This window comes from Taeniopygia guttata, chromosome 5 (genome assembly GCF_048771995.1).
Source record: "Taeniopygia guttata chromosome 5, bTaeGut7.mat, whole genome shotgun sequence".
Classification (NCBI taxonomy): Eukaryota; Metazoa; Chordata; class Aves; order Passeriformes; family Estrildidae; genus Taeniopygia; species Taeniopygia guttata.
The window spans coordinates 43,875,596-43,888,231 of record NC_133030.1 but is presented as its reverse complement, the minus strand read 5'-3'; the positions used below and the strand labels follow the sequence as shown (position 1 = coordinate 43,888,231).

Sequence of the window (12,636 nt, the reverse complement as noted above, 5' to 3'; positions counted from 1 at the left end):
AAAATAGTAATGAAACCTAAGTCAAAACTACAGGATACTAAAACAAACAGAATCGAATAAAAATGTTGATCTGCCGCCATAATGTTGTCACTGGTTATGCCCATTACTCTTATTTTTCTCACAACAAGATCCCAAATGCAGGAACCCAAGTTAGATCAGGAAGAATTTCTCAAACTGAGAACAATGGTACTGAAGGACCTTAAACCTTACCAAGAAAGAAATCATCATCATAACTATGCATGCAATTGCAAATATACATCCAGAATATTGGAGGATTGTGAATAAAACATTAATAGATTACCTCTGTGATGTGCTATTCAAAATTCACACTACACATTTAATGAAAACATTTAATGAAAACCGTTCACATTTTGCCTTGCTGGATAAACACCACTGGAATAACACTTTGTTAAGGAGGCGACTCATATCTAATAGATTTTGAATGTTCTGAGAATTAATACATAGCCCCAAGTCTGAATCTGAAATATGAATCTATTTAAGAAAAAGTTATAACTCTACCCGATCTTCCATCACGTTGAATATCCACATGATACCACTCTCCATCATTGGCTTTCTTCTGGGTGGCCTTGACTTTAATGGTCCCAGAGCCCATGTCCAGCAGCAAGTAGAGGTTTCCATCTAGAAGCTCAACTGCAAAAAAGTCTACCTTTGTATTTTTCTGGCTCCTGGTATCTTTTCTCTCCTGAGGCTTGCCGTGGGTGAAAAGGATCAGTCCATTGGGTTCAGTGGTTCGGAAATCAAATGAGATGGAGCCCATCCTCTTGGTATTCCATTTAGGCAGACTAATATAGGCCTCAGGTGTCTCAAAGCTGATAGGATCCAGTGTAGCCACATTTTCACATATGAATTTCACTTCCCCATAGATCTTCATCTTAGTATCACCAATCCGTGCCAAGCGAGACAGCTCCAGACGAATATCATTATTCTTATAAACAACCTGCCAGACACAAGGAAAAGTATCATACATCAATGCTGCATACAATACAAATACCCCAATTACTCTCAGCCATGGGAGATAAACTTTTCCCAAAAGGCAGTGGGGCGAGGAAAGGAGAGGGTGCAAGAGTCTAACATCATGACAGAGGGAGTGAGTTGAACCAGAAGAGTGTATAGAAATGACAGCAATGGGCACTTGGCAATGACTATAGATCAGATAAGCAGTCAAAAGATAATATTTAACTGAAGGGCAGTGAGAACAATTAACTCTACCACAGGCCCACTTGTCTGTAAAAGCTTCTGTACATAAAATCCAGAGTGCGTCTGGTATCATGCTGTTATATTTGCATAAATCCCATACAAAATACATAACAAAGTGTAACCTCCATGTCCATCTCTACTAGCCACAGCAGGGAACTTGGTACCATTGTCATTTCTCTATTATTCCTATAGCCGACTTAACTACCAGGAGAGAGACGCAAAAAACTTCCAGCAAGTTGTTGTGAACTATTAGTGATTGCCCTGTGGGTCCTGAAGAAAAAAATAACAAAGACTTAAAATTTCTCTAAGAAATCTTAGATCACTACTGACACAAACTTGCCATTGAAATATCTCTATAGTTTACCCTTACTTCAAGAAACCAACAATTTTTGTGCTAACACATAAAACCCTGTATATTTTCAGTGCCTGGACTCTCACTTTCTCTGGGTTAAGGACCAGAACTCTGGGATCTATTCTTGCTACATGGATTGAAATTAGCCAAGAGAAGAGTCTCAGACAGGCAAGCACTCCTGAGCATGTCTGGCTTACTCAGGAGTCCAGACCTCCTACTCTTCTCTTTCTCTCAGGTACAGAAGGAATTCCTGGAAAGCAGGTTCTTCTCTGCCCCATGCCATTCTCACAGAGGCGGGAACTGGAGAAGGCACAAAATTTAAATACTTGTAAACTGTACTTCTTCTCAATTCCCTTCCATGCTTGCTAAATGCAGAGCTGGCATGTACAGCAAGTAAAACCACTCCTGCAAGTAGCACAATTTTTATTGAATTCTTGTTCAGTGATACTTAAAGACTCTAATTTCTTCTAAGGAGTTATTATTCTAAAATACTTTCTGTCTGTCACATATAGCATATATATACACATCTTTGATTTCTGCTTTCAAAATCTTATCAGGATGAGTTGTCAGCAATTTGCTACAAAAATAGAAGGGAAAGGAGATACACATTGTTACTTCTACTATTAAGACAGAAAGTCAGAAAAATGTGTATGTGGTAAATATTAAAAGACAAATGAGAGAAAGAATGAGGGATAGGCTTATAAATTAGTTAACTTCAAGATGAAAAAATAAATTAAATCATGATTCAATACATTCATAGCCATCAAAAAATTTCCAGCATTCTCTAAGCATTGAAGGAGAATTTCCCCGATTTAGTCAGATTTTCCTGTTGCAAAGGCAAAACAGAGTGAAAGAAGAAGCCAGCTGTTAAATTCCATTTGGAGAAATGGCACAAAGCTCTAGCTCTTCCCAGCAGAGGACAGTATTGACCCACAGTAACTGGTTTTGCTCCAGTAACGTGTTCTGCCCTCACACAGGCATCAGAAACATCAAGGCTATTAATATCTGCAACAGGGATAAAATTCATTTTCAATTTATGAGACTGTAGTAGTATTATTCTACAGATTAATCACGTCAAATGCTCTCATTAGAGAGACCATACACCTCCTTCCACTGACACAGCAAGGGGGTGCATTAGAGCCTTCACTCTTCCCAGACAGAGTTGCACCTCAGTCAGAGTGTAGTTCTAAGCACTGCATGAAGTCCTGTCTCTGCTTCTCAAGGATAAAGAGGAAATAAATAGAGCAACTGAAAGAATGGAACAGGATGCTTTATGAGGATAGACTGAAAAGGCCAAGCTCATATTTGGAGAGGACTGAGAAAAATATTGAAGTTTACAGAAGATGGAGAAGGTTAGTATAGAGCTGCTCTTTGCCAAACCCAGCAATAACAGAGTTAGAGGCACTTACTGAAACTTGTATGAAATCAGTATAAAATGGATTTTTAGAATTTCTTATTTACACAGAGAGTAGTGAACCTCTGGAACTTGCTGCCAGGGGAGGTCATGGAAGTAGGGTACAACAGAAGGCACAAAAAGAACCAGAAATAACAACGGACAGCAAGTCCACAAACTGATATGAAGGAAAAAGGAAGGAGTGCATCTTCTAGCAATTGTAAACCAACAGCAGTGGGTGCTGCAGGAATGTAAGGGAATGCAGCACTGACAGCAGCCATGGTCATGTGCTTTCCCTAAATAGCACCTGCACCCTCCACTATTGAAGACACCATACTAGGTGCAGGGATTGACCATTCTTCAGGCCCACAAGGGCTTGTGATTTTGGTGCACCATGCACTTTTGGTTTCACCACAGCATGAAGTTGCTTTGGTGAGCAAGAGAATGCCAGACCTGAATGAGCTGTGGCTTTAATGATTCTAAGGAAGGAGAGCTGCCCTTATAGGATACCACTAACAACTGGTCAAACCAACACTCCTCTAAACTGCATCTTGACCCAGTCTTCCCATACATGAGAGGAGCAGACAGGTGGCACAGTACCCTACATGATTGATTGGTGGTGCTGGGTTGTATCTAGCCATGACTCTGATTTGTTTTTAGCTATCTCTGCGAGTTGCTGGTAAGGGGAATATCATATGCACATAAGCAGCTCCCACACACACCCGAGCCACGTACAGGCTACATCTCCCTCTTTGGTGTATTTGATACTTGAGTAACAGGTCCCATCTTTTCCAGGAAAATGCAGAGGGTTTGTCTCTCAGTTTATTTGAGGTGTGATGTTGACTGCTTTGTGTTTTGTTAATTATACAAGTACCACAGCTGGAGAACCCTTGAGACAGAATGCCTTCAAAGGAACCAGAAAAAAATTACATAAAGTTAGTTGTAATCAAGAAAGTGACTAACAAGGAAGATTCTGAGGCCAAGAATGAAGACACTAAGAAAGCAAGCACAAAGGAAGACCTGGGGAGATAACAAAGGCTGTTGAATAGACACAAGAGAGTTCTGAATTCAATCTTTACAAAGAAATATAACCACCCTAATCTGAATCTCTGTCATTCAAATGTCGTTCTAAATTATTTTCTTTTTTAAAAGCCTAGAACAAAACACCTAACTTGAGAAATCTAAAAAGGCACCTATATTTATGGAATAAGTGCAAGTGTTTCCATAGGTGACTTGAAGTATTATTGACAGACACATTTGGACATCCGCATCATGACGTATAATCAAGTACACCAGAACTCACATAACAACAAAAGGAAAGGATAGAAATAATGGCCGGGTGTAAAGCCAATGTGAATACTTGGCAGGAACAGAGAAATGTTAAGGCAGATTCTGATAATGACAGTTCAATTGTTAAACCAAAGGTTCAAGAATGAGGAGGGAATATAATTAAATGACTGGCATGCATGTCCCATAGTGGAGAACATTCAAATTCAGTCTGTTTAACAGGCAGAGGTTAAAATGCGATTCAATTGCAATCTACAAGTACCTGTGCAGAAAATGGAATTTGGCAAGAGAGTGGTCTTAAATGCATGTGACAAAGGGACAATGAGATCTGGGGGCTATAGACTGAAGTTAGAGAAATTCACATTTTAAAATATTATGACTTATTTTTACATTAGGGTAATTTGCTTGTAAAACAATTTACTACAGGTTATAGTGTGTTTTCTGCTACTGGCAAATTTTAAATTAAAATAGTATCCTGCTTTCTCTAAAAGACATAGTGAGACAGGAATTAATTATACAGCAAATCAGCCTAGATTATCATAATGGCTCTTTCTGGCCTCATAACCCATGAATCTTTGTGTTTTAATGAAATCAACAGAGGCTTCAGTGCAGTTTGCATGACAGATGATGCACATCTTCCCAGCTCCTAAAACTGCCTGGTAAAGGAGAAGATGCTATTGTCAATTCTGGTCTGACTTGTCATCAGTACTTTCAGGGAAGATTTTTTTATATTCTTACATGCTTGGGGTTCTACCTTAAAACATACCACTAAAAAGGAAGGCAAGAAAAAAGTCTTGGACAAAAAAACTGATTCTATAACTCAAATATATAAGCTTCAAGAAATAGTTTCTTAGAGTCACCTGCTGCAAGTCAGAAAAGATACATTTTCATGTTTCACTGAGCAAGGTTTCTGCCAGCAGTAGAATCTACCATCTGCATAGCACTTCCTACCTCGTAGTCTCCTTTTATGAGCAACCTCTGAGCTAACTTGAAGGCCCCTCAGTATATGCCAAAATATCTACTGAAACCCAGTCCTCTAAATTCAAATGAGGCCATGACTGTCTCAGAATGTTGCTCCTCTCTAGGACAGTCTTCTAGGGCCACACATGGCTTCAAAAGCAAATGAGAAGTAAGCAAAGCAATGAAAGCAGTGCTCATAGACTTCTCCATGTCAGGTGCCTTCTGAACAATGCCAGTCTTGCCTGTTAAAACAGACACAAGCTTGAACTCATCCCTGATATGAGGTTTGATATGCATACCATATCATAATGGTATACTTATCAAACCTCATATCTGATATGCATACCAGAGAAGGGCTAATGGAGTCAAGGACATGATTCCTGATACAGACATAGCCATCTTTATTTTGGTAATGAAGGTGGAAAAGAAAAGGGAAGAAAATTATTAGCAAAAGCTATGCACAGAGGTTTTGAAAAGTAACCTTCATTCCTCCGATCTTAAAATCGCTTTATATTGAAAAAATGAAACAAGAATAACGAAAACAATTGTTTTTTTCCTTTTCCATGGGGACTGTTTCTAAATACACTTTAACAAGGGAATATTGACCATTCAGTGCCTTTGTTTAATGAATTAGACTAGTATAAATGGACAGTCAGGAAGGAGATAGTCCAGATACACATGGTCCTGATAATCAACAGTAGAATTCCATTACATCTAAAATACTCTGAGGGGAAAAAATATACACATTAAATCATGTTTCCTATAAATCTGCTGAGAAAGAAGAGCTTGTTTTAAGAAGAGCTAAAACAAATTCACAATCTAGTTTTGAGGTTTCTTTAAAATGGCAACTCTGCAATTCTGAAGCATTCAAGGAATTTCTCCAGCTAAACTTCTTATAAGTTTCACTCATGGGTTAATGACAGCTCTAATCAGATGGCTTTTCACAATGATGAAAAGCATCTCTCTGCAATCAAGTGAAGTTGCAGATAGCAAGAGAGCAACAAAAAAGGAGGGAAAATTATGTGCTAAGTTTGGCCAGTAGCCAATATAAAAATTCCTCTCCAAGTGGGTGTTATTAAGCAGGAAACATGATTTTCAGTACAGGCTGGACACAGGCATGCTCCAAAGCGGAGTGGCTGCCAAACGCCTGGCAAATTAGATTACTACCATCATGAACCATCATAAAAAAGGAGCAATAACCTGAAGGCTGCATATGTTTAGCCAGCTAGGAAGAGCACCTCTGAAGGCCAGCCAGATTGTTCACCTATTGCACCCTGGATATTGGTTTTTTCTGTCCCAGGCTGCACCCCTTCACCAGCTGCCCATATAAATTTTCACAAAGGATAACAGATTCAGGCTAGTGCCTAAAACTTCTTTAAAGGCTTCTACACATAACCAAGCAAGTTCCTACAGGAAAAAAAAAAAAAAAAAAAAAAAAAGGTACGGTTTATCCATTGGTTTATTAGACCTGTGTTTTCCTAGTCATCCCTGACAAGCAAGTAGAAACAAATGCACTGGGTTAGCAGGACAGCAGCAATTCTTTACTTTGTGTCTGGGACAGACTGTGTATCAAGAAATTCAAGTCTTCAGTGATGGGGAACTAAAGCTCCTACAGTTATTTAAATAGCACTGTGTGGACTGTGGATACCTAGTATAAACATATTTGTTGTTCCACTGGCATGACAACTGCATTCAGGTAATAAACACTACCACCATTCCCCACACCCTGACAGAGGTAGTTTACCTCTTGTGTAAAACAATGTATTGAACATTGATGAAAAGTAACTGAAACTAACCAAGATTTAAATGTGACTTGTGCAATGTTGACTAGAGCAATGCAAGTCTAGATTTCACCTGAATCATGTTTAACAAAGAATATGTGTTCACCCAGCATTGAGGAATCCATTCAGTGCAGGTGGCTCAGCTCGCAGCTGCAGCAGCAGGTTGAGTTCTGGGTGGGAGGAGCCCGAAGAAAGAGGCCCTGAGCTGCCAACACTTGGGCTAACACAGGGCACGGGGACCTGTGGGCCAGCCAGACAACCAGACACTCAGGGAAGCCACAGGAGCCAATGACTCCAGACTTTAGGGCACTCTGACTGTGGGGGTACAAAAGCCCAGGGATTCCTCTGTTCAGGGTCCCTCCTCAGAAGCATCAAACTCAAGTTGTTATTTTAGCTGTTGAACCAAGATTAAACTATTTTAAGGATCTGGGGATTTGAGATTCTGCTATAGGAAACCCAGAGTTGAGCTGGTAAAGAAACCTTGTCTGACCATGTGAGAATGGTACGTGTAGCTGCAAAGGGGTCTCTACCTAGCTTAGGTGCTGCAACTGGGATGCCAGAGTGTCTGGCTCCTGGATGGTCAGACAGAAAAGTTTCTTTCACTCCCAGCTAAAAATACGAGTATGGTGAATAGAATGCCTAAACAATAAAGCAGAAGTATTTCAAGCTTCCCTACAAATTTTTTTTTCAACTTTAAAAATCAGTTATGGTGTCTGAATAACTTCAAGTTTTGTGGAAAATTCCAGAAGAGAAAAGAGATTGATTTAGTCTCAAAAGACTTCTAGGACGATACAGAGAAGCATTCCCTAAAGCAAGATATAAAGAGAAAGGCTTTCAAGGTGCCAGCAAAACAGGAATGAAAAGGGCAGGGTGGAATTTCTTCAACTGATTTAGTGAAAATGTTTCCTTAACAGATAGAGGAGACAGAAGACCCAGGACTTCACTGGGATGGCAACTATCCTTTGATCCCAAAAGGGACATCACAATGGCCACATGGCCATCGGTGACATGCACCAGCTGTGGAGTCTGTGTACAGCCAGGCACAGGCATGCAGCTATCAGGATGTCACTGCAGACCCCACAACTGCATCTTGAGATAAACGTGATGTGGGAACAAGAGAAATTATACATACTTATTTGTGGGGAAAAAAAAAAAAAAGTCATGACACTGTCAAGATGACAGAAAAACCTTTGTATGGTTGAAAGAGAAATGCTGCTGAAAGATTCTGTAGCCTCCAAGACCATAGCACTTTCATCAGCTACAGAAAAGGCAGCAGTAAGATTAAGTAAAATTGGTTTTAGCATGAACTATGATTTGAAGATGAATGCTCTCTTGCAATGGAAGCATCAAGTCCTCTTCTTTCCTTGCTAAACAAACTTCAAGTTCTGCAATAAGCGAAGAAAGGGATCACAGGAAATAAGTTATCATTTCTGTATTTTTTAAAATATTACTTTTCCACAGATTTTTCTACGAAATTCTAGAAAAGCATCTAAACTCAATATTTTCTGAAGTATATTCCTCATATCACAGCAGCCAACTTGAGATTGTGGAACTGGTTTTACAGAAGTGCTCATTAGCCAAAATAAGTAAGTGAATACAAGGAGATATTTTGTCTTTACTGCTGAAGCTAAAAGATTCTCTGACAAATTAGATTCAGATTCCTCATTCTGTTTCTAAAAATCTAGCTGATTTTTTTTAATTCAAAGGTGAAAAACTAACTGTCTGGTATTTGACAGTAACATAGCTCACCTTTAAGTCACAGCAAAGTGTTTAAGGCATTTCACCATGGATTCAGGTGCATAAACTGAACTTTCCTCTATTTTATGTTCTAGTCAACCTCCATTTGGTCTAGTAACAGAGAAGAAAAAAGCTGCAGGACAAGGGAAGCCAAGACAGCCAGCTGTGATGTTCCTCACTTGTGCCACAGACACAGATATACCTCAGGCTAGCCCAGAAAAGTAATTTGTACCTTAAATGTATTTCTGCATATAAGGATATAGAGAAGATCTGTTTGTACTTTAAAAATATTCATCCATATAAAATAATTAGGAAATTCTCTGTTCTACACTGAGCCTAGTGCAGAGGTAAAATAAAAGAAATAAACACTTAGCTACACATAGAAAATCATTCCTTGGGTGGGTTGAAAGATGCATGCTAGAATGTAGGGAGACACAGAAAGAGATAGTGCTGTACTCTACTGGAGATCATGTTCACTTTGGAGAATTGTACTTCAAGAAAATAGTGGAATATTGGAAAGAGTCCTGACTAGAGCAATGAAAATAATCAGGGGTCTAGAAAATAGAAGTTTGAAAGGAGACACTATAAAGTGTTCAAATAGAAAAAGGCTACTACAAAGCAGAAAGGAACAATCTCTTCTTTGTACCCATGCTGAAAAGGACAAGAAATAATTGGCAAAAAATTACAGCAAGAAAGTGTTAGAGAATGGCTTTTTTAATTTAAGAACAGTGAAGCACTGGAAGAGGTTGTCTGAAGAGCAACAATCACTCGAGACCTTGAATTTTAGGCCAAAAAAAATTGCTGTCAAAGCTCACAAAGATGTCATTTATTTTTGTTTTGGGACAGTGTAAGTGTAAAGGATTAGATAACCTCTAACGGTCCATTCTAGTTTTATTTTCTGTAATTCTGCATTTGGGGGGGGGGGGGGGGGAGTAGAGAAACATGTGAAAAAGCAAATAACTATGTATCTAAAGACTTTCCTGTAGTGTTCAAGCACAGGAAGGAAGAATAAACATTGTAATAACACAATACTGACACCTCACAAATTTGAAGAGCCTAAATTTACAAATCACCTCCCTAGCAAATGAAGGCTTGAGAGTTAAATAAAAAATAAAATTTAAAAAAGTTCTTAAAATAAAAAAATCATTATCACAGCAGCTTCTTTACAAGCTGGAGTTGACTTCAATTACATTCAGTCCTGTAGTGAGCTTATACAGACATTCACCAGTTACAAAATATTTTGCTCCTCCCAAATGCATCCTGAAATCTCAGATTTGTCTAGCAAGCACAAGCTAAATCTGTCAAGCTTGGTTCAGTGATGATTAAGTGAGGAAATGATTACTGTCAAGTGTCTTAAGAATTTCATATGAAAGGCTGAGAGGAATTATTTTAGGATGGCCCCATTGATCATTTAAGGCTTTAGCCTTATTACACTGAAAAGTCTATCAGACAATGACTTAGCAAATAACATTCCATTTAGTGATTTCAATGTATTTAAATCCACCTAAGGTTGTGCAAGTACAAAAAAACCTATCTCAAGAAATAAATCTGTTTAGTATGGCTGGGTGAATGCTTCCATCAGGATGACTTTTTAACAGAGAATTCCATTTCCCTTGCAGAGAATTAGCAATGAAATGCTTCACTTCAATTTGTAACAAGCCAAAATGGCAAGTTTAGTTTTATCAAACATTACATAAAAGCTTTTGCATTAACTTAACCATAACATAAACCAGTATTTTTCCAGCATTGCATTTACTTTTAGTAGTGGTCCCCATTTTTACCTCTGGTCTCCACTCCCTAAGAAAACACTTTGACATGACACAATGTCAGTGTCCCACCTGATATCAGCAGAGACACATGACTGGTTTTGCCACAAAGCAGCTTAACCAAATACTCTGGTCCCTCTGTGAGAATGGACACAAAGGCCCTACAGGTCACATGAACTGTACTGGAAAATACAGTTTGTGTTAAACTGCCTCCAGATTATTTGGGGTCACCTCAATCAATATGAAATAATTTTATTCATAAAATATCAGAATGTTACACATTAATCCACTTTTGAAGATTTAATGGATTTAAAGTTTTAAAAAATTCATCTTACCAGCAGCAATGAAAACAAATGTCAGCTGTAGGAAATTCCTTTGGAACAGAAACTCTTAATTTCACTCAGTTTTTCACTTCAGTGGTAAAACATGTTTTAATGAGAACACTAATGTGTAATGTCTTCTTTGAGAATACTGAATACTGAATAGATATTCCTCACTCATAGATATGCAGATTTTCCCCATGACCTACCTTCCCTAGCCAATATGCCTTGAGCCTGCTTCACTAGAATATCCCTGGAAGGTACAAGAAGGAAGTTCAGTCTCCATATGCCAGGAGTCTCACTGCTGAGGTTTCCAATGAAAGCAAAGCAACTGCTAAGCAAATTGTGCCAACCACAGCAGCATCTTCTATGTTTTTGTCACTTGCCCAGCAGAAAAAAAAAAAAAAAATTACTATTATATATGGGAGATCACACGCTCAAAAGTGAGCACAGCTCAAGTAACAATGAGATTACAGCCACAGAGGAAGCATTTAGTGGATTTAGTATTGTACAGACTAAGCCTACAAACTTAAAGCGGCACCACTGCAGCAGAATGGTGTTACTGTAGCTGGACTCTTAAAGCTGAGGGTGCTCCATCCCAGCATGTGTCCCTCCCTCAGCCTTAGCACAAAGGTCTCAGGGGCACTGGCATCTCCCTCCATCTGCAGTGTCAGCCAAAGAAAGAGTCATCCCTCCAGCTAGGCTCTCCTCCTGTGAGAGACCAAAGACACTCTGGGTCTGCTGAAGAACTCCCATTATAGGATGACACGGTTTTAATATATCTAGCCCAAAATACTATGGGATTCCAAACTTCTTTTTTAATGCCCCTATTTTTGCCCTGTGCAAAAACTTGCCAACACTGACATCTCTCCAGGATCACTCTGCTCATCTCTCTTCAAATTCTACAGCATGGAACAAAGTCCAAACACTCCATGGGTAGGATTCCCCAAACATTTATCTGCCCTGGGCCTTATGTTGTGTGAAAACAGGGATGCCATGACCTAACTATTTGCTTGAATACTTGCTGTAGAGGACAGGGAATGTAGTTAATTCCCTACCTGAAAGAAGCATCAAGAGAAAGCTATTGTCATCTTATAACCCCCAACCTGGTGGGAGTAAAAGTACCATAAGCTCATTTATATCTTTCTCTCATCTGTATCTAAAACTCATCTGTGACCTTCATATCTAAGCTTGCACCACTAATAAAAGGAACAGGGGGAAAAATTTTTAAAAAAGAAATCACTACCTATCTTCTACTTGGGATTGAGCCCCAGTTACCACAATGCCAAAAAGTCTAGCTCATCTGTTCATCCAGAAGCCACCCAGCTGCACCAGCCACACAGCTTTAGTGCACAGCACAACAGCGAGACCAATAAAGGGAGTCTTGGAATGGGACATTTCCCTCTCAGCTGTTCATCTGGTTTTATCTGGCCTCCAGAGTAACTTACTAACAAAACTCTCCCCTGGGCCCACCACCTTTACAGGTTTCTTGGGGAAGAGTGTCAATAGATGCAAAGAGCCCAGTGGCACTACCAGGGTTCACCGAGGCTGCTGACAAAACTTCACCTTCATCCCTTGCTTTGATCTGGAAGCTGTGGTCATGGAGTGTAAGCCCAGCAGTTCCTGGGGGAGATAGGGAAGCATTCAGCATTCCAGAACTGCTGCCACAGTTAGAGAACTTTAAGGAAAGCACATGAAAGCAGAAACAAAAGCAAACACGGGGGACATTTTCCAGTGGAAGCACTGAAATTAGAAGCAGAAATGGGGGACAGATGAGGACCTCAGCACCCAGTTCAGCACCAGATTACACTTTCTTCCTAAA

At 39.4% G+C, this 12,636-nt stretch overlaps 1 protein-coding gene across 36 annotated transcripts in view; it reads right to left on the bottom strand.

The window, feature by feature from the left end:
• NRXN3 (neurexin 3) overlaps positions 1-12,636 on the bottom strand; it is a 958,542-nt gene that overhangs the window by 659,617 nt on the left and 286,289 nt on the right. For all 36 annotated transcript variants that reach the window (XR_012056601.1, XR_012056602.1, XR_012056603.1 and 33 more), the window contains one exon: positions 520-958. Coding sequence is in view for 33 of the 36 variants with exons in the window: in XM_072930751.1 (XP_072786852.1) it covers positions 520-958 (439 nt within the window). In the remaining 3 variants the exon portion in view is untranslated. The remainder of the gene's footprint in view (positions 1-519; positions 959-12,636) is intronic.